The following is a 19,676-nucleotide window of genomic DNA, read 5'->3' on the forward strand; positions in this document are numbered from 1 at the left end:
TAAATTACAAGCCATAGCGGGTGGGCAAGGGCGGGCAGCAGCACGGCGATTGCATCAGCGGTCTGGCCGGCGGTGCGTTTTACGGTGCGTTCGCAGTTGATCCGCTCTCCATGTGGTTGTTTGTCCATGGGTTGTTTGCGCTGTAGTGGCTGTAGTTTGAGCACGTTGGTTTGACTGGCTGTTTTAAAGTCGCAAGTATGGGTAAAAAGGACAAAAAGAAAGGGAAGGGTGTGGAGAAGACGATCGCGAAGACTGAAAAGAAGGCGACTCAAAAATTGAAGAAGGAATTGGCAGCGAAAGGCGAGGTATGTAGCAGCGATTTATGCCTGTAGTCACAAATACGAAGTTAATTTATTTTTGACGTTTTCAGGATGACATCGAGAAATTGATCTCTCAATTTGTAGAGGAAGATCGCAAGAGACTAGCTGTAACCGAAGAGCTCGTGGGACCTCCCTCTTGTAGGTACTGAACGTCCATCGTTGATCCAGTTTTGACGAGTTTAATTTGGGGTAAGGGAGTGTCGAGCGTTACGTTCAGACGTAACTTCAATCATCGCTAAAGTTGCATCCAGACGTAGCCACCACCGGAGTTACGTCTGATTATCTGTAATTATTGATAGTATTTAACCTTTATCAGTTACTCTGGCTAGTTACTGAGCGGAAGCGGTTTGACTGGTTGGGTAGCAATCAAGAAAGACTGCTCTCACCGTGACTTGTGAAGCGGATGTGACCTGGGCTGGAGCATCTGGACGTAACTTAGCAATTATAGTTTCGTCTGGACGTAACGCAAGCCGCAGCCTTGTGGTAAAGCAGTTTGGTACATTAAGGCCGTGATTCATCATTGGTTTTCGTTTCGTTTGAAGGAGTGGAGCTTCATTATGCGTTCACCCGGAAAAAGATCAGCTGATGCTTTTTGGAGGCGAATACTTCAATGGGCAAAAGGTATGACATTCCTGGTTTGAACATAAATATGTCGCAAGCCATGCCTTGTACGGTGTGAACCAGTTGTTCATTCCCCAAAGCTTGAACAGTTTATCATTATCAGCCTTTTCGCAGTTTCTTCTGCATTTCCAGGCCAGACTTAAGCGTTTATTATTTTCAATTAACTGTGGCTACCAACGAACTGTAAACCGGAACTGTCAGAGCTCAAGCAAAACGTACCCAGTGTATGTGTGTTGGTATCATACGTATTTCTGGTTTTTCATAACACAAGTGCCTGTCAACCTGGCTTCAATAAACTGCTTTGTTTTTGTCTGGACCTTTAAAACAAGCCATTACTTAGTTCAGCCAGAGATGCCTGTGAAAATCATTGTTGCTTCTAAAAAGAAGTTTTGCTGCATTACTGTCACTTGGGTTGTGGAGCAGGTTGACGTTATGAATGACAGGGTAAGAGAAGTGCCTACACCATGAGCAAAATAAGTTGTTTTGTAAGGCAGCACAGCATGTATGTACACTAATGCAGGAAACTGAAATTCCAAAAAAGCTATTAGGTTGCAGCACAGAAACACCATGTCTGTGCAAGTTTAGGAAGCAATCAGCAGGAGGCAAAAGATGGATGGGAGGCTTAGCGCAAAGAAGATGAGGGCACTATTGTTTCCCCGACGGTGGCAGACGAGACAGCCACCGTCTTCTTTGCGCTAAGCCCCCCATTCAGTATGTACCAACTAGCCCAACAGCACGTTTTATCGAAAGATGGATAAACACCATACCAACTGTACAGCATACAGTGGGACATCTGCTCATTGGTCGGAGTTGAGGCAAGGTGGGCACAACTCTTGTTTGTATGGATAAGCCTACCCGGAAAAGGCTGATGGCCAGCTGACTAAAACACACTGAACCTTGTGATTTCATGTTATGCACTTTTCCTATTTCACTCCTTGAGCCATGTTGCTGAGCACGAGGACGTGAGTTCGATTCCCGGCCGCGGTGGCCACTTTTCTGATCGAGGCGAAAAGCAAAAACGCCCGTGTGTACGAGATTTCGACGCACGTTAAAGATCCCCAAGTGTCAGAATTAATCCGGAGCCCTCCACTACGGCACATCTCGTCGCCTGTGTTGCATCGGCGCGATAAGCCCTATAATCAAATCAATCTTTGAGCCATGTAGCTATACTGACTTAATGTTCTAGTTAGCTGCTGAACAGTGCTGCTAGCTTCCCTGTGATATCAATACGGATGCTGGCAGATGCAGGGAGCTTCCTCTAGCTGTGCTGCATATTAAGTGTTGTTTGAAGGATATAGCTGCACACCTAACAAAATCATTCTTTTCTTATCAATGAAGTATTTATGGTGTGCTGTGGTAGTCTCACTCCACATCACAGCCAAATTTTAGCGAACACTTGGAATGGGAGACTGGAAAGTATACGGCGGAGTTCTGCTTGGACGGTTTAGCAGATGAGTATGGTCCAATTTTGTTAGACATTACGGTCAGGTACCATTTACCTTGCTTCATTATCCATACACAGTGGCCTGAATCTGATTGCAATGTGTGTTTTTTTGTTGCAGACATTTATGTACAATGAACTTTATCTGTACAACATTAAGAGAAACAACTGGCTTCTTGTCAAGTGCCCGAACTTGCCACCACCACGCTGCGCTCACCAGGTGAATCACACTTTCAGCCTAAACTCTTGGGAAGGGTAACTTCAAATGTTGCAACCCTTCAAACTGTAGCCCTAATGCAGCGAATGATAAATGGGACTCGTGGCCAGTGGTGCAGGATTAGAGGACCTGGGGGCAAATTTTCGAGGCTGTTGGCTGTTCTGATGCTTTTGTAAACCAAAGTGGCTTCACACAATTAGTCCACTGCCGTGACTGTGTTGCTCACAGGGTGATGATCTTGAAACATTTTCTAGCAGCGCAAAAAAGTAGGGTGAAAAACTAGACATGCAGAGACACGGACGGTGTCTAGTCTTTTGACTCTCCCCCCCCCCCCCCCTTTTTTTTTTTGCATTGTTGGAAATTGTTTCAAGATTAGGACATGTTGACATGGACAGAGGTCTTTTTTCACATTCAGTTTTTGTGTTTGATGGGACATACAAGGCTGTTGCCTTAAAATTTATTTGTCCAAGGGCATTTGTATTGTTTTTCATTTTTGCTGATATGAGTTGTCCAATTTCTGGATTCAAATTATGCATGTGAACTGACAGCCCCATCCAGAGTCACCATTAGTGTGCCTTCATGGCCATGAGCACTAGTGGGCCTAATTAATTTAGCAAGTCCTACCTTGTCATGGACAGACAGACAGATGACTTTCATAGGTATTCAAAGCTGTGCATGGCTGACCATAATAAGTGTTTGTGGTGTGACTGGATGGGGTCATTCACTTTTTTTTTTCTTTTCCAGAATAGAAAAGTTTTAATTTGGGAGGTGCTACAACAGAAGTGGCACGCTGACGTTGCATGTACAATTTGCTGACATGTACTGTGCCCAGGCGGTGATGGTGCCTCAAGGTGGGGGCCAAATGTGGATCTTCGGCGGAGAGTTTGCCAGTCCGACACGGTCCCAATTCCACCATTACAAGGACCTGTGGGTCTACCATGTGGTGAACCGGAGCTGGGAGCAAGTGAATGCTCCGGGGGGACCCAGTGCACGCAGTGGCCACCGCATGGTGCACACAGGCCGTCAGCTGCTCCTGTTTGGCGGCTTCCACGAAAGCGTTAGGTGGGCTGCACCCTTGCATTTGGAGTGAGGTGTCCTCCTTTCAAGTCATTGTTGTTTCTGTCGAAAGCTGTTTTCATGGGGTTAGTGTGTATGTCACATAAAAAGATACATACGAAGCCCGTTGCATGAATTCAAACTGGAAAATCTGCTTCAGCGTTCAGTCAGTGCTGCCTGATAGCAGAAATATATGACATAGAATGTGCACACCTGCTGCTTAGTTGAAGGGCTAAAGAGCCATGAACTGCTTTTATTTCCACATGTTCCAATTTTGTTATGCCTGTTGGTGGAACATGCGGTCACCAAGGAACTAAGCCTTGCAATAACTTTATGGGGGGAAACTTTTGTCTGGTCTCAAAAACTAAAGATCGATTATTTGTTTACCTAGCAACCCGCAGAGTTGGAGTGGGTACAACATTGGTAACTTTGAGAGCCAACTCAAAAAGTCACTCTGCTCTCTACAGCTGTGTGCAAGTGCTTGAGGGAGATGAGGTGGGCTATCCAACCAAGGCATTTATTACAGTTGTACACAGCATAAACAGTTCTAGCTAGTGCAACTTTGAGGGTTTTCCTTGGAGGAGCCTAGCGGTTGGTGTACACAGGTTCAAGGCTAACCATTAAGTCAGGCAGCGGGTGCTACCGTGTGCATGCTGTCTCAGTGACTCAAAGATGTAATGGTGCTCACAGGAAGTCCACGTGAGTCGCCTCACAAAAGCAGGAATGAAATCAAACGACTTCCTGTGATTCTTTGCCTGAGATTGGTCACACCTAACTGGTGAGATTATTGCTACAGCGATATTGCAGTGAACTCGTCAAGCGAGCAGCACATGTGGCAGTTTCAGCAAAAATTCTAACATGAGGGAGGGGAATGATGATACTACTACAAAAATGATGCATGGCCCTTTCAAGCACTTACTTGTCCCTTGTAGTGCATTCTTGAAAAGGAAAGTGTAATGAAGCAAAAACACATTATTTTAGTATCACACTCCCTGGGTATATAAGAATTAGAAGGAATGATGTTATTACGAAGGGCAAAGACATACTGCGAGAATTCAATCAGTATTTTCAAAGTGCATTTATTCCTGCTTCTGCTCCAGTGAACCCTGTTTACAATTTTGACATTACTACAGTCCCACTAATTCCTGTCTCAGAAGTTTGTCCATTTATCATCCTGTATCCGTTACATGCGCTTGATGCAAGTTATTGCAGCACATATAGTAGCCGATTACATACAAAATTTTTTTAGTGCAAAATAATGCCTTATCCTCCCACCAACATGGCTTTCGGGAAGGTCTCTCTACAGTCACTCAATTGGTAGCGGTCATTCATGAATTTTCTAAAGTTCTTGACGACACTAGGCAAGTAGATGTTGTGTTCCTTGACTTTTGTAAGGCATTTGACACTGTCCCATAGTAAACTACTGTCTAAGCTTACGCCGATTGGTCTTCCTGCGTATTTGGTTAACTGGGTTCTCTATCCCAAATGAAAGGGCATCCCTTAAAACACCTTAATCAAGGTGAAATAAAAATTAAGATCTACGAGCCGTACGTGTCCTCCCAAAAATAATGCTGGCAACCATGACCTACAGTAGCGGGGCAACATACTTATGTCTGTATGCAAGATAAAAAGCGGTATTTAAAAACTTGTTCCCAGTTAAAAATATTGGAAATTGCAGGCTTTCTTACCCCTTTGTGTGTGTTTTTTTCTACGTTCAGTCTCTCTACTCTATTTTGCACAGAGGTGCTATCTGTTTAAATGGACGAGAGGTAGAATGCTGGCTTCGTGTTGTGGAGGTTGGCAGTTCAATTATCCACGGGTGCACTCTTCTCTCTCTCGCTCTCTTTCTCTCTCTTTCTTTCTTTCTTTTCATAAAGCTGCCATTGACGTTTTTGGAAACTGAAAACGAATATTTTAGCAGAAGAAGCGCCTTTGGCTCAGGCAGAATTGTCAAACAACGTACAACACCAACAGGAAGCTCCTTCACTGGGTCTGTTTTTGCCGTTAATTCTTGGCATGGAGGTTCAGTTAGCCACATTGAGAGCAACCCAGTGGTGAAACGGCGCCGGGCGGCGTGTCTTTAAAATTTTCAAAAGGATGATTAAAAATACATATACAATTTAAACTTATATAAATGCTTGTGGTAAAAAGTTTTCAATAAGTGAATAAATGTTTTAGCAGTTTTAGTAGCTGCAAGGCTTGCAGGTCACGTTACCAGAACACGTAATGTAGGGCCACGTTTGTACACTACGAACCAGCACTTTTCAGATTTCTTAAAGCTTAGTGCCATAATAAATGTATTTCCACCAATTTGTTTATAAATTGCTTGTGGTTACTCCACTAAATTAAACACTGGTTTTCATATGAGCTAGTGAACATATACTCGGCAAAAAGCAGTTGTCTGTCCCTGTAATGGATAAGATGCAGTTTGTTGGTGTTGGAGACTGCATTTCTGATGCACTGTCTGTTTCATCTGGAGTTCCTCAGGGCAGTATGTTGTGGCCCGTTCTTTTTTTAATTTACGTCAATGATTTGACTCAGATGGTTGTGCTTTGCTTATGAATGTTCGTTCTACAAGTGATCAGGAAGCTATAAAAGGTTTTGAACAATGGTGCAAACAGGATGTGGAAATTGACTCACAGAAAACAATACTTCTAATAAGAATAACGCATTAAAAGTATCCCAATTTTCCAGTGCCACCTTCATGGCAGCACAGTTCCGGATGTTTTATCTTAAAGGGTCATTTCAGATAAGATCGAACAAAGCATGGCTGGTCGACCTCTTCAATTTGCTTGAAATTTTTTTACCTCATTCCCGCATGTATGTAATGTGCGGATTCACAAATATTTTCGGCAGAAAAAAATTTGGCCGGCTGAAAAAAAAATTGGAACCCACCCGCGTGGACCCCGGCCGCTACCTGCCCATGCAGCGCGGCCAAATTTAGCGACGTCTACCAAGAAATATACTAATCAGGCGGGAATGGTGATTTTTATGCTTAATCTACACCTGGAGTACATTTCGCGCCCAAAATATCGTTGGCTAGAAAAACATATATCTTTTGTAATAAATTTCCAAATCTTGCTTAGAGCGCATTTTGTTGTGTACTTTGCGGGCCAGTATTATCGTAAGTAATAGAGCTAGAGCGTTCAAATTTGAGTGAGGGCTGCTCCTGGCAAGCACAAATAAGGGCCGTAAATATCGTGTCTGTGCACACTAGGGTTAAAAAGTAAATGGCGCACAAGTGTGAAGAAAAAACTAAAACACTCCGAGTTCAGAGGCTTATTAAAAAAAAAGCACTTCGATTTTGCTGAAATTCTCCCCAGATATTCACCTGTGCATGTACTTCAATGATCATTAAAAACATGTTGCATCATTTTGTTCCTGACGCGCCTACAGCGTGAGAAAAAAGCCTGGTCGGCCAGGTCTTCACAAGATCCTCAGACATGAAACAGTGAGAGCAACTTCCATTGAATGTGCAGACATTTGATAATTTTTTTGTACCAAAGGCAAACGATTACTTATTGGATAGCGTTACAGAGAATTCTGAAGCGAAACTGAAATTTTTATGTGAATTTTGGAACGAAAATAAACACTCTGCGCACCGCTAAACGTGTACTCTTCGAAGAAAAAACGGAGGAACTCCAGATTCACGCGCATTTAAAAAAAACGCTTCTTCGAATTTTATGAAGCTTTCCACGGATATTTTCCTCCTAATTTAATTGCTTGAGCCATTAAAAAAATTCGCATCATTTTGATCACTGCAAAGCAAAAGAGCCTTGTCAAGCATGCTCGTGACAAGGAGCTGAGACATAAAACGACGATTGTGACTTTCTGCAGATCTCCCTTATTTATTTTGTAGAAAGGGCAGAATATCTTCTGAGATAAGGAGAATAGAATAGCCAAGTGACACTAACGAAGTCAACGTTTGACATGACAGAGTTCCATCGGCACCCCATTAATACCGTGCAGCTACTAGCTGTTTATTTACACATTGCTTGCTGCATCAATGTTCACAGTTTCCTCAAAGGGGCGCAAACAGTCCGCGCTGCCTATAGTTCGCATATATCTGCTTCTGATGACTTCCTTAAATGCCACACGTGCCAGGACTGTATGCCGGGAAAGGCACGCACTGTTTGCCATTCTTCCTTTTTTGTTTCGCGATAGCTGGAAACTTCGTTCCCCTTGAGGTATATGAAGTGAACGCCCTTGATCTTCTCAGACAACACAGTTACCACGTCTTTTGCCGTCTAAATCGCATTTCTTAGTGGTTCTCTTAGGTTGTAAAGTGTCGCCTGGTGTTTGACGATTCCCCCAACTTTGTCGCAGGCATTCTTTCCGTGCCCTGTTGCGGAGAATATTCATTGCGTTCTAGGCACGTCGCTCTTTCGCAACTCATGAAGCTGGTACCTGTTTTTAAAGTGACTGGCAGCTCTGTCACTCACATAAGTCACCTTGGAGTACAGTGGGAGATTGTCGTCTACCCACACCCTGATTTTTTCTAAACCCAAGCAAGCATGCGGACAGTCATGGCAGACGTCATCGCTTGCAACCACAAAACTATGACAAAAGAGACTGAGTAACAAGCTAAATATATACAAAAAGAATAATAAAATCAGAATACTTAAAAGGAATAATAAAAAGTGATGAAATGAAGATTAAAATGCGATCGTAGTCAAATAGTGGGGAGGCAGCGCAAGGCACTCTCCCAGTGTGACAGAACTGAAAACTTGTAACCGTTCGAACGCATGCAGCATCTTTTCTTCCAGTCCCCTCTTTCGCTCTTTCTGTCAGCCAACTCCCCGCCGCCGCATACGGTTGAAAAAGCCCAAAAAATACTCGACTCAAACACAAAAATGAAGATCCCACATGTGTCGTCCCGGACCCCACCGGGCTCAAGGGCGTTTGCCTTCCTGTTTGGTCGCCAATTTGGTAACTGAACCAGTGTGTCCGGAGGAGGACCGAAGAGGGGCGCGCTACCTGGAGACGTTACCCGCCCCAGGGTCGTGTGTGGCCGATGTCCGTTTTTAATACTTGCCATGTGTGCTGCCGACCGGACAGGCTTCCGTTGAACCTTTGATTTCAGGCGAACGAAAGTTACGTCTAGGCGAGTTAAAAAACAAGACTGCGTGCACCTTGTCAAATAGCTGATCTTATGAACCAAATATACCGCATCACGGCAGCAGTGCGCACAAAAAAAGAGCGTTGATAATGAAAGACAAAGAGTGTGACCGTGGTTGGGGAAATCTAGATGAAGCTATAAAAATAGACCCGAAGACCTTCAAATTGCGAGTTTTACCACCATACATTGCAGCGGTTTTGCCACCGTATGACTGTATCCGCGCTGTGCTTAGAATGACGCACGATATTTCTATGGCTCACACAAGTGCATTTAGAGGAAAATATCCGTGGAAAGCTTCATAAAACTCGAAGAAGCGTTTTTTTTAAATGCGCGTGAATCTGGAGTTCCTCTGTTTTTTCTTTGAAGAGTACACGTTTAGTGGTGCACAGATTGTTTATTTTCGTTCCAAAATTCACATAAAAATTTCAGTTTCGCTTCAGAATTCTCTGTAATGCTATCAATAAGTAATCGTTTGCCTTTGGTACAAAAAAAATTATCAAATGTCTGCACATTCACTGGAAGTTGCTCACTGTTTTATGTCTCAGGATCTTGTGAAGACCTGGCCAACCAGGCTTTTTTCTCGCGCTCTAGGCGCGTCAGGAACAAAATGATGCAACATGTTTTTAATGATCATTGAAATACATGCACAGGTGAACATCTGGGGAGAATTTCAGCAAAATCGAAGAAGTGTTTTTTTTTAATAAGCCTCTGAACTCTAAGTGTTTTAGTTTTTTCTTCACACTTATGCGCCAGTTACATTTTAACCGTAGTGTGCACAGACACGATATTTACGGCCCTTATTTGTGCTTGCCAGGAGCAGCCCTCACTCAAATTTGAACGCTCTAGCTCTACTACTTACGATAATACTGGCCCGCAAAGTACACAACAAAATGTGCTCTGAGCAAGATTTGGAAATTTATTACAAAAAATGTATCTTTTTCTAGCCAACGATATTTTGGGCGCGCAATGTACACCAGGCGTAGATTAAGCATAAAAATCACCATTCCCGCCTGATTAGTATATTTCTTGGTAGACGTCGCTAAATTTGGCCGCGGCGCACGTGCAGGTAGCGGCCGGAGTCCACGCGGGTGGGTTGCAAATTTTTTTTCAGACGGCCAAAATTTTTTCAGCCGAAAATATTTGTGAATCCGCACATTAAATACATGCGGGAATGAGGTAAAAAAATTTCAAGCAAATTGAAGAGGTCGACCAGCCATGCTTTGTTCGATCTTATCTGAAATGACCCTAAACGGACCCTGCAACACTCTTTGAGCAGTGCAAGTAAACCTGCGCGGCGTTTAGATTACACTGCCAGGAATACCTGAGCCAAATATTACACGTGCACGTGAAGCGGTGAGCGCGCAAATCGATGTGAAAGACGCGGAAAAACCAACCACTCTCTCTTCAGTTGTCCTCATTATGCAACCCCTGGCATGGCCTAAGGGACGTCACATAGGCCATGGCTGCCCGATCGGCTGTCACTGGTCAACTTCACGGCTAGATTCTCCCATTTCCGTCGTCGTCATCGCTGTGTACAAACCTCTTCTATGCCTGAACCTGTAGGCACAGTTTTGCCGTTTCTTTTGTGTTTTGAGTGCGCACGGAGTTTGAGTGATGAGCTCAATACTTCTCTTTCAACGGGAACACTCGACTACAAACGTTTATTGCTTCAAAAACGCCCTACCAGCCCGAGCGCGCACTTGTGAGCAGGCACCCATGCCTGCTTTTTTGTGGCACCAGACCGGAAATAGGCCCCTCCGCGTTGCGGAGAAAAGGAGAAAACTACCCGGCATGTGGTATATCGAAGGCCGCCGAAGAGAACGCCGCGAGCCGCCCCCCTCTCCGGAAGAGAGCGCGCAGCTTTCGTCGCGTTGTCCGCGGTCGAGTTGAGAGGGAACGATTATGCACGATTTCTCATCGCGCGTAGTTTCGTTAATTGTGAACGGATTTTCATAATTCTTGCGGGAGAAGATTTCTGGGTCAATAGACTTTATCCCAAAATACATTACTAGTAGTCGATGGCAAGTGTTGCAGGGTCCCTTTAAAGTATTTAGTCGTCACTTTGTTCCAAAATTTGTCAAGGTCATATGCAGATCAGCCTTTAAAAAGCTATGAAGCTTAAGCATGCTCTGAATAATGTTAAGCTTTTAGCTTATCATACTTTTAACAGATCAAAACTTGAGTATGTGTCTGTAGTGTTGGACCTGCAAACTAAGAAAGATGTTAACCAACTTAAGATGATAAAAATGTGTTTATTTCATTTACGGCAAATATAGACGACAAGACTCCCCCACGCAGCTCATGTCTGACAATCATATCCCCACCTAGAAACAAGAAGGAAACTAAATCGTTTATTGCTATTGCTTCTTCACAATGTACTGTCTAAAAAAGTTTTTTTTTTTGCCTATATACTCGCATGCATACAAAATGCAAGTTTGTTTTAATCTCAATAATTTGGGTTTTATAGTGCCCCGGCACTTGTCCAGCAGCAAATGATGCTTTATCCACTGAAAAATTAATCAATTTAATTTAAAATTGGGATTCTCTCGCCAAATTGTGGGTTTCATGGTGTCCGCAATGACATAACCAGGACTGGTTTTCAAACAAACGTTACAGCGCTGTTTAGTCTGCAGCGATCTGTGGAACACCTTGTTTACCGTCGGTCCTAGATGGCACCACCATACTGCGCAGGACTGCTGTATGCCTTTGCTTTGTTTGTGACTGTATTTGCACCTGTCTTGTTTTTGTTGCGGTTGGAAGTAATCGTTTCGTGAACCCATGGGTATGCTCGACAAACAGGGTCACGTAAGACAATGTCGCTTACACCAATCGGCCAGTGTCTTGCGAGACAACCCAGAAGCGCCAGACTGGTGTGCAGCTATAACAGGCAGCGCTCGCTGTACCGACACCAGTATGCACTGGTACTTCTTTGTCTACGTGTACTTTCGTAACTTCTATTGTTTGCCCCACCATCCTTACTGCTATACACTCAAACCTTGCTATAACGAAGTTGAAGGGGTGCTGTAATTGTCATTTATGCCATGTATGTACTGTGTCATGTATGCCGATTGTCCAGTGTCTTGTCACACAAGCCGAACACGCTGGATGGTTGTGCAGCTATGGCCAGCATAGTGCATGAAGTACACACTTGTGCTTCTATGTTAACATGTTCATTCATTCATTCATAGCTTCAGTGCTTGTGTGCGTCTTTCCTTTCTTCCATCCGTGTGTGTTGCACTGTTGTACAATATGAACTTACACCAACTCGCCAAATCCACTACTTTGCTTTCGTAACTTCCATTGTTACCCTGCCATTCTTACTACTATAAAAAGAGTGTGCACTAAATTTAAGCACCGATAGCTCGTTCTGCAAGCTTATGATCTTTGTTTAATATGCATTGGACTTGTCGGGCTCAACCAATTGCAACGAGCTGCCTATAACGCCATCATCTCAGTGCAAACAAGTAGCTAGGGTGGCGTATGCCTATTCTATGTTTTCCCTCATTTGTACAGCTTATTTGAGTGCAGTTTGCATTAAAAGCAGTGTCAGTGTCATTCTAACGAGGCAATCTTTTGAATAAACCAAACTTGCATTTGAGTGAATTAAAGGAAATTGCGGAACTGCCAATATAGTGAGGGGATAGTTGACCTGAGGCTGTATCATACATACTCTCAGCTTCAATAAATAGCTGCTGGTAGGACCTGCTGATTATATCTGTTAGTGAAAAATGATTGCAGGCTTGTTCTAATGTACCATGGTACATACTACGTAAATTTTGTGCTTAGTCGAGAAAACTGCACTGTATAGTCACCTTCTGCAAAGCTGTGGAGGTGTTGAAAGACGTGTTTCTGTTTCTCTGTTCCCCCCTGTTAAAATGCCTTGATCGACTTTTCATGTTTGCAGAGATTACCGGTACTTCAATGACGTGTACATATTCAACCTAGACGGGCGAACTTGGACCAAAGTTGAGTGCAGCAACTCCGGGCCTTCGCCACGTTCAGGGTGCCAGCTGGTGCCCATGGCCGAAAACAAGGTGCTCCTGTATGGGGGCTATTCCCGGGAGAAGGTCAAGAAGGACTTGGACCAGGGCAAGCCCCACACAGACCTGTTCCTCCTCCAGGCTGATGGTGAGCTGTCCGTCCCCAAGTTGTCCGAATAAATCCAGAGCTCGTCACTTCATAGGGCAGGTGTTCCCCTGGAGTGTTGAACAGTAAATTTAAGCTGTGTGCACTTTCTAAGGCCAGTTCAACTGATTCTTTCAAAATTATACTTGGTTGCGGTGCTCTGAGCAATAATCAATAAACCAAGCATGTGGTTCTTGCTTTCAAGCATACACAGGTGCTCGATTTCAACTGAATCAAATTTTTTTCAGACAAAGGTCAAAGCTGGATGAGTCCTTTTTTTTTTTCTGCAGGAAATGCAATAATAGCCATGCTAATTTGTATAATTGAAGGGATTTGCCAACTTCTCATTGCATTAAGGTGGGTAAGTTGGTTGGCAGAGCAGCACAGGATATTAAGCAGTACAGTGAAGACAAAATAGAAAAAGAGGGACCACAGGCCAAGTGTAGGACATTTATTCTATTGTCCCCTTAACCACTACTACCTTCTATGTACTGTCAAGAACAAATTAAATAAAAATGTGAATTAGAACGCATCAGTTCGGCAAATTTCTTGTCATGTGAAATCTAAATTACCCCAACTGTATTACCGTTAGACCTCCACCAGCTGTCATTATGAAATTTGTGTGTTTTGATTTATATATCCGAGGTCATGTATAATTTGTTCACGACTGTACAGGTGCCGTTGTAAGTTTTTGGAACAAGCATTTGTGAATATCACAAAGTATTTGTCTTACTGGCCTTTTGACAGCAATTATCAGTTTACAGGAAGCTTTTTCTATTATGGAGGATCCTTCAAGTGCACACCAATGCAGCCGTGCAGTTTCCGGAAGAAGAAATTTCTGTAAATTTATGAAGCCATGTTCCAATTACTTTTGACGGCACCTGTACACACAGGCTATCCCAGCTGAAGTACACCACGGTTTTAAAAAAATAGAAAAAAGCAATGTGCCCTACGCAATGGGAGGGGAAGTATGCTGTGATGTGGAGTAAAGACCAGTATTTTTTGCATTGTGTGTCTAATTTGCAATTTTAATTTAATGAACATTTTAATTCTTATTTTAACAGCTAGTTATGCGTTTGAGCGGACTCGTTGTGGGGTCCTTGGGTGGAGCCTAATTCCTTGGCCACTGGTCCGCAGCACGGAGCCCCGGCAAGTGGAAGTGGTCGGTGGTGAAGCAGTCTGGCTGCCGACCGGGTCCCAGGAGTGGCATGTCAGTGGCGGTGCAGCCGCAGCAGGGTGGGCGGGCCTACTTCTTCGGGGGTGTCCAGGACCAGGAGGAGGAGGAGGCCCTGGAGGGGCACTTCTTCAACGACCTGCTCTGCCTCGAGGGGGACAGGGGGGTCTGGCGGCAGGTGGCCCTGCGGCCAGCCGGAGGGGGCTCGGAGAAGAAGCCCCCCGCCCAGCAGGGCGGTGACAGCACGGCGGCCCACGAGGAGGAGGGGCCCCACGAGGACCTGGACAAGCTCCAGATCGAGGAACAGCCGGTCAGTGCTGCTTGTTCACTGGCCCCTTTGTCAGGGCGGTCTTCTGAGGCGAAGATGCAGTTTGTTGCGTATGCTTGTACGTGCGTTGCAGAATCCTTCCACCATCGCGCTCACATACTGGCTAAGGCAGGAAGCAGTGCAGTCTCCATTGATGTGTTGGGATGCCACGCACAAGCCGTGGCTTCCCGGCATTGGAGTTTTCTGCGTTTTCAACAATTTCCACTCATACCACTTACTTGCGTCGTGAGGCACAAATAACCTTTGAGGTTGAGGATGCCTCGCATCCAGGGGCGGGTTATCCATGGTTCCAAGGGTTCAGCCGGGCCCCCACCTCCCCACAGGAGGGCTGGAAGAAAATAGCAGACTTCGTGGTTTTTGTCGAAAAACTTTGATCCTCCTGCGGATTTGCCGTGATTGAAACAGAGATTATCTGTTTCAATAATGAATGCTTTGAAAAGGCGGTTTGTTGCATAATCCTGAAGTCAGCTCACAGTGCTTTACCCCTGTCACACGGGCACTTTCAATCGCGATTGAGTCGATCCGGATCGGGCCTCTGCTACACGGCAGTTTCAATCGCGATCGAGCTCGATCCCACTCGAACTCAATCCTGGTTTCTTAAACGCGATCGAGGCTTCCAAGCGCGATCGAACGAGAGCGGCGATACTCTCGTCCCCGTTGAGTGATGGCACAGAATGTGACAACTTCAACTAACGCCACAAATTGTGTCAAATAACTTGACCCAAATAAGCGTGAGGTAATATTTAATAGTTACGTATACCTACGACCGCGCCAAGTTACCATACGCCGGCCGCAAGTACATTGTTAGCGCCATCTAGCGCACACGAATGCAGCCCGTGCAACTTCTCGATCGCGATTGAAACGTGCCGTGTAGCAGCGGCAGTGAGTCGAGCGCGCTCGAAAACTCGATCACGATTCACTTCAATCGCGATTGAAAGTGCCCGTGTGACAGGGGTATTAGTCTCAAGTAAAAGCTTTGCGCTCACCCAAAACCACGCAATGCGTAGAGCGACAGAGCTGATACAGCTGATTGACAGAGAGCAGCCGGACTGGGATTTGTCAAAGGGTCAATGTTTAGACCTCATCGACAAACTCTCCCAGAAAAAAACTGGAAGACAAACTCTCCCAGAAAAAGACTGGAAAATGCTTGTAGCTTTCTTTCTTTTTAAAAGATAAATAAAAATAGAATTCTGCCATTGAATAGCAGAAAAGGCATTCCCTGCTCCTATGAAAGGGGATATTGCCTGCAAAAATGTAAATGTATTACTACCTGATTAAAAGTGAACGATCTCTGCATAAATGAAAATATGTATGATAGTTTGTTCGAGGGTGTTAGTAAAAACATTTTTGTGAAAGTTTGGAATCGTTCTCGTTTATTATAGGCGCCCCCTTTTCTAAAATATTTAGCTACCTGCGTGATAAAAACATTTGAATAATAAACCATTTCAATTATTTGGTGTGCTCAGTCGGCATGTAAAAATTACAACATATGTGTAATATTATTGTTTGTATGGAAACGCAGCCTTAGGAGAGCCTAAATTTCTGTTGCTGGATGAAATCACAAAAAAGAGGCAGACAATTGGTAGCATATTTACTGTAAAGATGTGTGAACAGTTTCTGAAAAAGGCCCACCAGTCCATTTCGTCATTACTCACACGCGGGCTACCAAAGCGTGCGCTGCCGGTTTAGTGAAGCCGGTTTACTGAAGCGATTATCAGAATGCGCTTCCTGATTTTTGAGGGAAGATGTTGACTGTTGAAGCTAGGGTAAACTGCACTAAAGGTTGAGACGAATGGAAGAAACACATACGACAATTAGACTGCACCTCTAAGTGCTGTATGTTCCTTTCGTTTTGTCTTTTCGCGCATTTTACCATTCTCTCATTATGAACCAACTAGGCCGACAAATCGTAATGCTGTCTATGTCTCTTTGTCTACTGGTATAGTTCAATTTTGATGAAAATCTCCACGCGCTTTGCAATAAAGTAGACACCCAGGCGATGTTCATAAACACTCCGGAGGTGATTTGATTAAATACAGCGTGTGTTCTTTTCTAAAAAGCGGCCAGTCTCAAGAATGGCGAGAGGGTAAGGCAGAAGGGGGGAATACTCCTTGTTGTGTTTTTTTTTTTATCGGACCTTCAGCACTGTTAATCCAGCCCTGCTCGAGTCTGTGCACAATGTCTCAAGTCAACTTAGTCTTCATTCGCTCAGTTAAAACTAAGCCACGACAAGGTTTGTGTCCGGAAGGATGTGGCTTTTCCTGTCAGTTTGTAGACTTATGAAGTCAAAGTTGGTCCACACAAGCGCACATGCAATGCTTCGCTGACTTCGCTTCACTGGAAGCTGCATACGCCTGTGCAACTGGTACGCTAGTAGAAATTCCAGGGCCAATTAAAGGCAGGAGAAGAGTCAGCGAAGTTAATATAGGTAATCGTAAAATCAAGGTACGGGATGCACTTTTTGTGCAGGCGGAACTAGCACAGCAGTCAGCGGCACGACCACACGTTTGCGATCGCTTTTCGTGCCTAAGTGATGCAGTCGCTAGTCATAAGATATTTGTGGGGATTTGGGGAACACTTACTCCACAAGCAGGAAATACTCATCCGAGCTGCTGGCAATGCTGAAACTCAAAAAAAGAAATAAGGGGCCTATACGATACATACTTCATATTTTCTGCTCCCGACATACCTGGACCTTGGTCAACATCCCTGGGCTCAGCTATCCCTGGATGGCTGAGTGGTCTGAAGCACTAGATGTAGTGCATTGCAATGAGAAGGTTCGAATCCTGATTGCATGTGTTTTTTAGGTGATTTTTTAAATTTAGGCAATGTTTTCTATACTGCTTTCACTATTTCACGCTGCAATGTTCATTGTTTCACGAGGTAATTGGCAGACTGCACGCAGACTGACACTGACATGCTGGCGAGTTCTCGTTGGCGTGGTGTTGACATAAGCACCGACAGCTTGTGGGCACAGTGCCGAATCAGCCAACTGTCGGCCTGGTGCAAACACACTTCTCAGGACACCGGGACGAGCCAGACAAGCTCCAAAGGAGGTGGCGAAGTACCTCTAGTTGATTGTCTCCAATGACGTAGAGGGTGTTTAGCCACTGCGTACACCTCAGCTAGTAAACGTTACGATTCTAAGCAGTGCTGGCAGGCTTATCTGACCCATTCTAAAGCCGACAACGCGTCAGAAGCGCGATATGCCGATTCCCGAAATATTGAAAATGCCCAAGCAAATTACAGCATTGGATGCCAACCATGTTGTTGCACGGAACCGAAACCGAAACTTGCTTGAACAACTCCAGTCTTGGACATTGTCTAATCACATCTCAAGGCGAATACAGGTCACTGCCGTTAGCTGCTGTGGCCGCTGCAAACATCGCATGGTATTTTTTTCTTATTTCAGGATGTATAAATTAAATACTGCTTTATGTGCTAGATAAATGATTAAAAGCATGTTTATTTGAGCCAATCCATGCAATGCAAGCAAAAACTAAAGTTTGACAAATTCACTTCAGTGTCCCTTTAAACAGATAGGAACATTTGGCTTTAATCTTTCATCATCGAAAGTTGCAATTTATGATCACTTAATTTTTTTACTATATAAGGTACTTGACACTTTTATCAGGAGGAACATCAGGAGAGACTTGTCTCTGTGTGACCCATTGGGAGAGCTGGCATTCAATATCTATAGTTGGAAACCCTTCTAGTTTTGTCCTGGAAATAACATGAGGATCCCTTCTGGTTGCAGTTTTTTTTTTATTTGTTTCATTTTTATAGTAGTTTATTACCATGGGGAGCATAATGTTTGTGATGCATCTTCTATTTTGTGCAACCATTTTCCAGGTTGTGACATCAGATGATGGTGTCTTCACCGTGACCATTGGGGCGTCAAAGGAAACACCGTCAACAGATGCCCCGAGTCAGGGAGCAACCACGTCCGGAGGAGCGAGGGAAGCATTTGTGCCAGTTCCTCGGATGGGGAGCTGCATGGCCATCAAACATGGTGTGCTGTACTTGTATGGAGGAATGTTTGAAGACAATGATCGGCAGTTCACCCTATCAGACATGTATGCACTGGACCTGCACAAGCTGGACATGTGGAAGGTGCTTGTGCCGCTGGACCCACAGGCACAGGAGTGGCTGGGGTCGGACTCCGAATCAGAGTCTGATGAAGGCATGGAAGTAGATGATGATGACGACGACGACGACGACGATGATGAGGAGGATGAGGGGGACGAAGACGGCAGCCATGAAGTTTCACCAAACTCCTAGGAGCATTTAATTTTAACTGTGTGTATGCACGAATAAATTGCTGTTGAACTCGCAGCTTGCTTGCGAGGGCCAAAACCTGCTTGCAACTTTTGAAAAGATTTTTTACGTATTCTTCCTTTTCAGTAGTTACAACTGTGCAGTGCATATATTACAATGTTGCAGCACCGATCTGTACAAATATGAAGTGTTACCTAGAGAGGCAAAAACTGTGTACAAAACACAAGAAACTTAAATGGTTGCAACAAAATTAGGAATTCTAAATTGGGGGTGCCATAAACTGCGGCTCAGGCAGGTACATACAAGTTTTACTGATTCATTTGTTGCATTTTAAGGAAGTTAACTGTCAATTTGTTTTAAACATGCTTATTGAATTGACGGTCGTTACGGAATGTGTAGTGCTTTCCCTGGAGGCTTGTCGGTTGGAGCTGTGTTCTTTCTCGCTTGTGCAATAAGGCCTGGAGGATGGGCAACTCCAGTTGCTCAACCCACCGCAGCGGCTAAGGCATTGTGCTGCTGAGCATAAGGATGCAGCTTCAATCCCAGCTGCAGTGGCTATTTTTCTGATGGAGCCGAAAAACAAAACCGCCTGTGTATCGATTTTAACGCACGTTAAAGATCTCAAGGGGGTTTAAATTAATCTGGAGTCCTCCACTATGGCATACCTCATAGCTAGGCTGACCATATTCCTGCAGGTAGAAAACGGGATACACCAGTGGGGGGGGTGTACGAAAGTGAAAAGATTGAGATTAGAATAAAATGTTATAATGCGAGAATTGCTCTTATTTAAAAAGTTCCATTTTGATATAAGCCCTCACTCAGGCCAAGGGAGCAATCCCATTCACTCACAGTTCAATAACGTGCATTCATATCGGAAGTCCCACTTAGGGTCCTTCGCTGGTGTATTTTGCCGATGATTTAATTTTTTTAAGCAGGACTTTATCCCACAAGACTCAGCTATAAAATTCGTCGCACTTGTACAGATTGTTCAGTCGCA

General features: G+C 44.3%; 1 protein-coding gene across 2 annotated transcripts; it reads left to right on the plus strand.

Moving 5' to 3' along the window:
- Positions 1 to 76: 76 nt before the first annotated feature.
- Positions 77 to 18,757, plus strand: LOC144155565 (kelch domain-containing protein 4). Of its 2 annotated transcripts, XM_077687097.1 has the most exons (8): positions 77 to 305; positions 371 to 462; positions 863 to 941; positions 2,504 to 2,602; positions 3,432 to 3,661; positions 12,679 to 12,902; positions 14,037 to 14,383; positions 18,254 to 18,757. In XM_077687097.1, the coding sequence occupies exons 1-8, from the start codon at positions 198 to 200 to the stop codon at positions 18,680 to 18,682; spliced, it is 1,608 nt and encodes a 535-aa protein (XP_077543223.1). In that variant the 5' UTR covers positions 77 to 197; the 3' UTR covers positions 18,683 to 18,757. The 2 variants fall into 2 exon arrangements, with proteins under 2 accessions (XP_077543223.1, XP_077543224.1); XM_077687098.1 differs by lacking the exon at positions 77 to 305 and having other exon boundaries at positions 378 to 458.
- Positions 18,758 to 19,676: the final 919 nt, after the last annotated feature.

Source organism: Haemaphysalis longicornis, unplaced genomic scaffold, assembly GCF_048455015.1.
Source record: "Haemaphysalis longicornis isolate Haplotype H1 unplaced genomic scaffold, Haemaphysalis longicornis Haplotype H1 scaffold_1, whole genome shotgun sequence".
Lineage (NCBI taxonomy): Eukaryota > Metazoa > Arthropoda > Arachnida > Ixodida > Ixodidae > Haemaphysalis > Haemaphysalis longicornis.

Bases quoted from the DNA above. Each gene is read 5' to 3' on its own strand.
- LOC144155565 (XM_077687097.1), top strand. From the start codon at position 198: ATGGGTAAAAAGGACAAAAAGAAAGGGAAGGGTGTGGAGAAGACGATC. The intron at 463-862 runs GTACTGAACGTC...TTTCGTTTGAAG, and splicing joins GTGGGACCTCCCTCTTGTAG to GAGTGGAGCTTCATTATGCG. The intron at 2,603-3,431 runs GTGAATCACACT...TACTGTGCCCAG, and splicing joins CACCACGCTGCGCTCACCAG to GCGGTGATGGTGCCTCAAGG.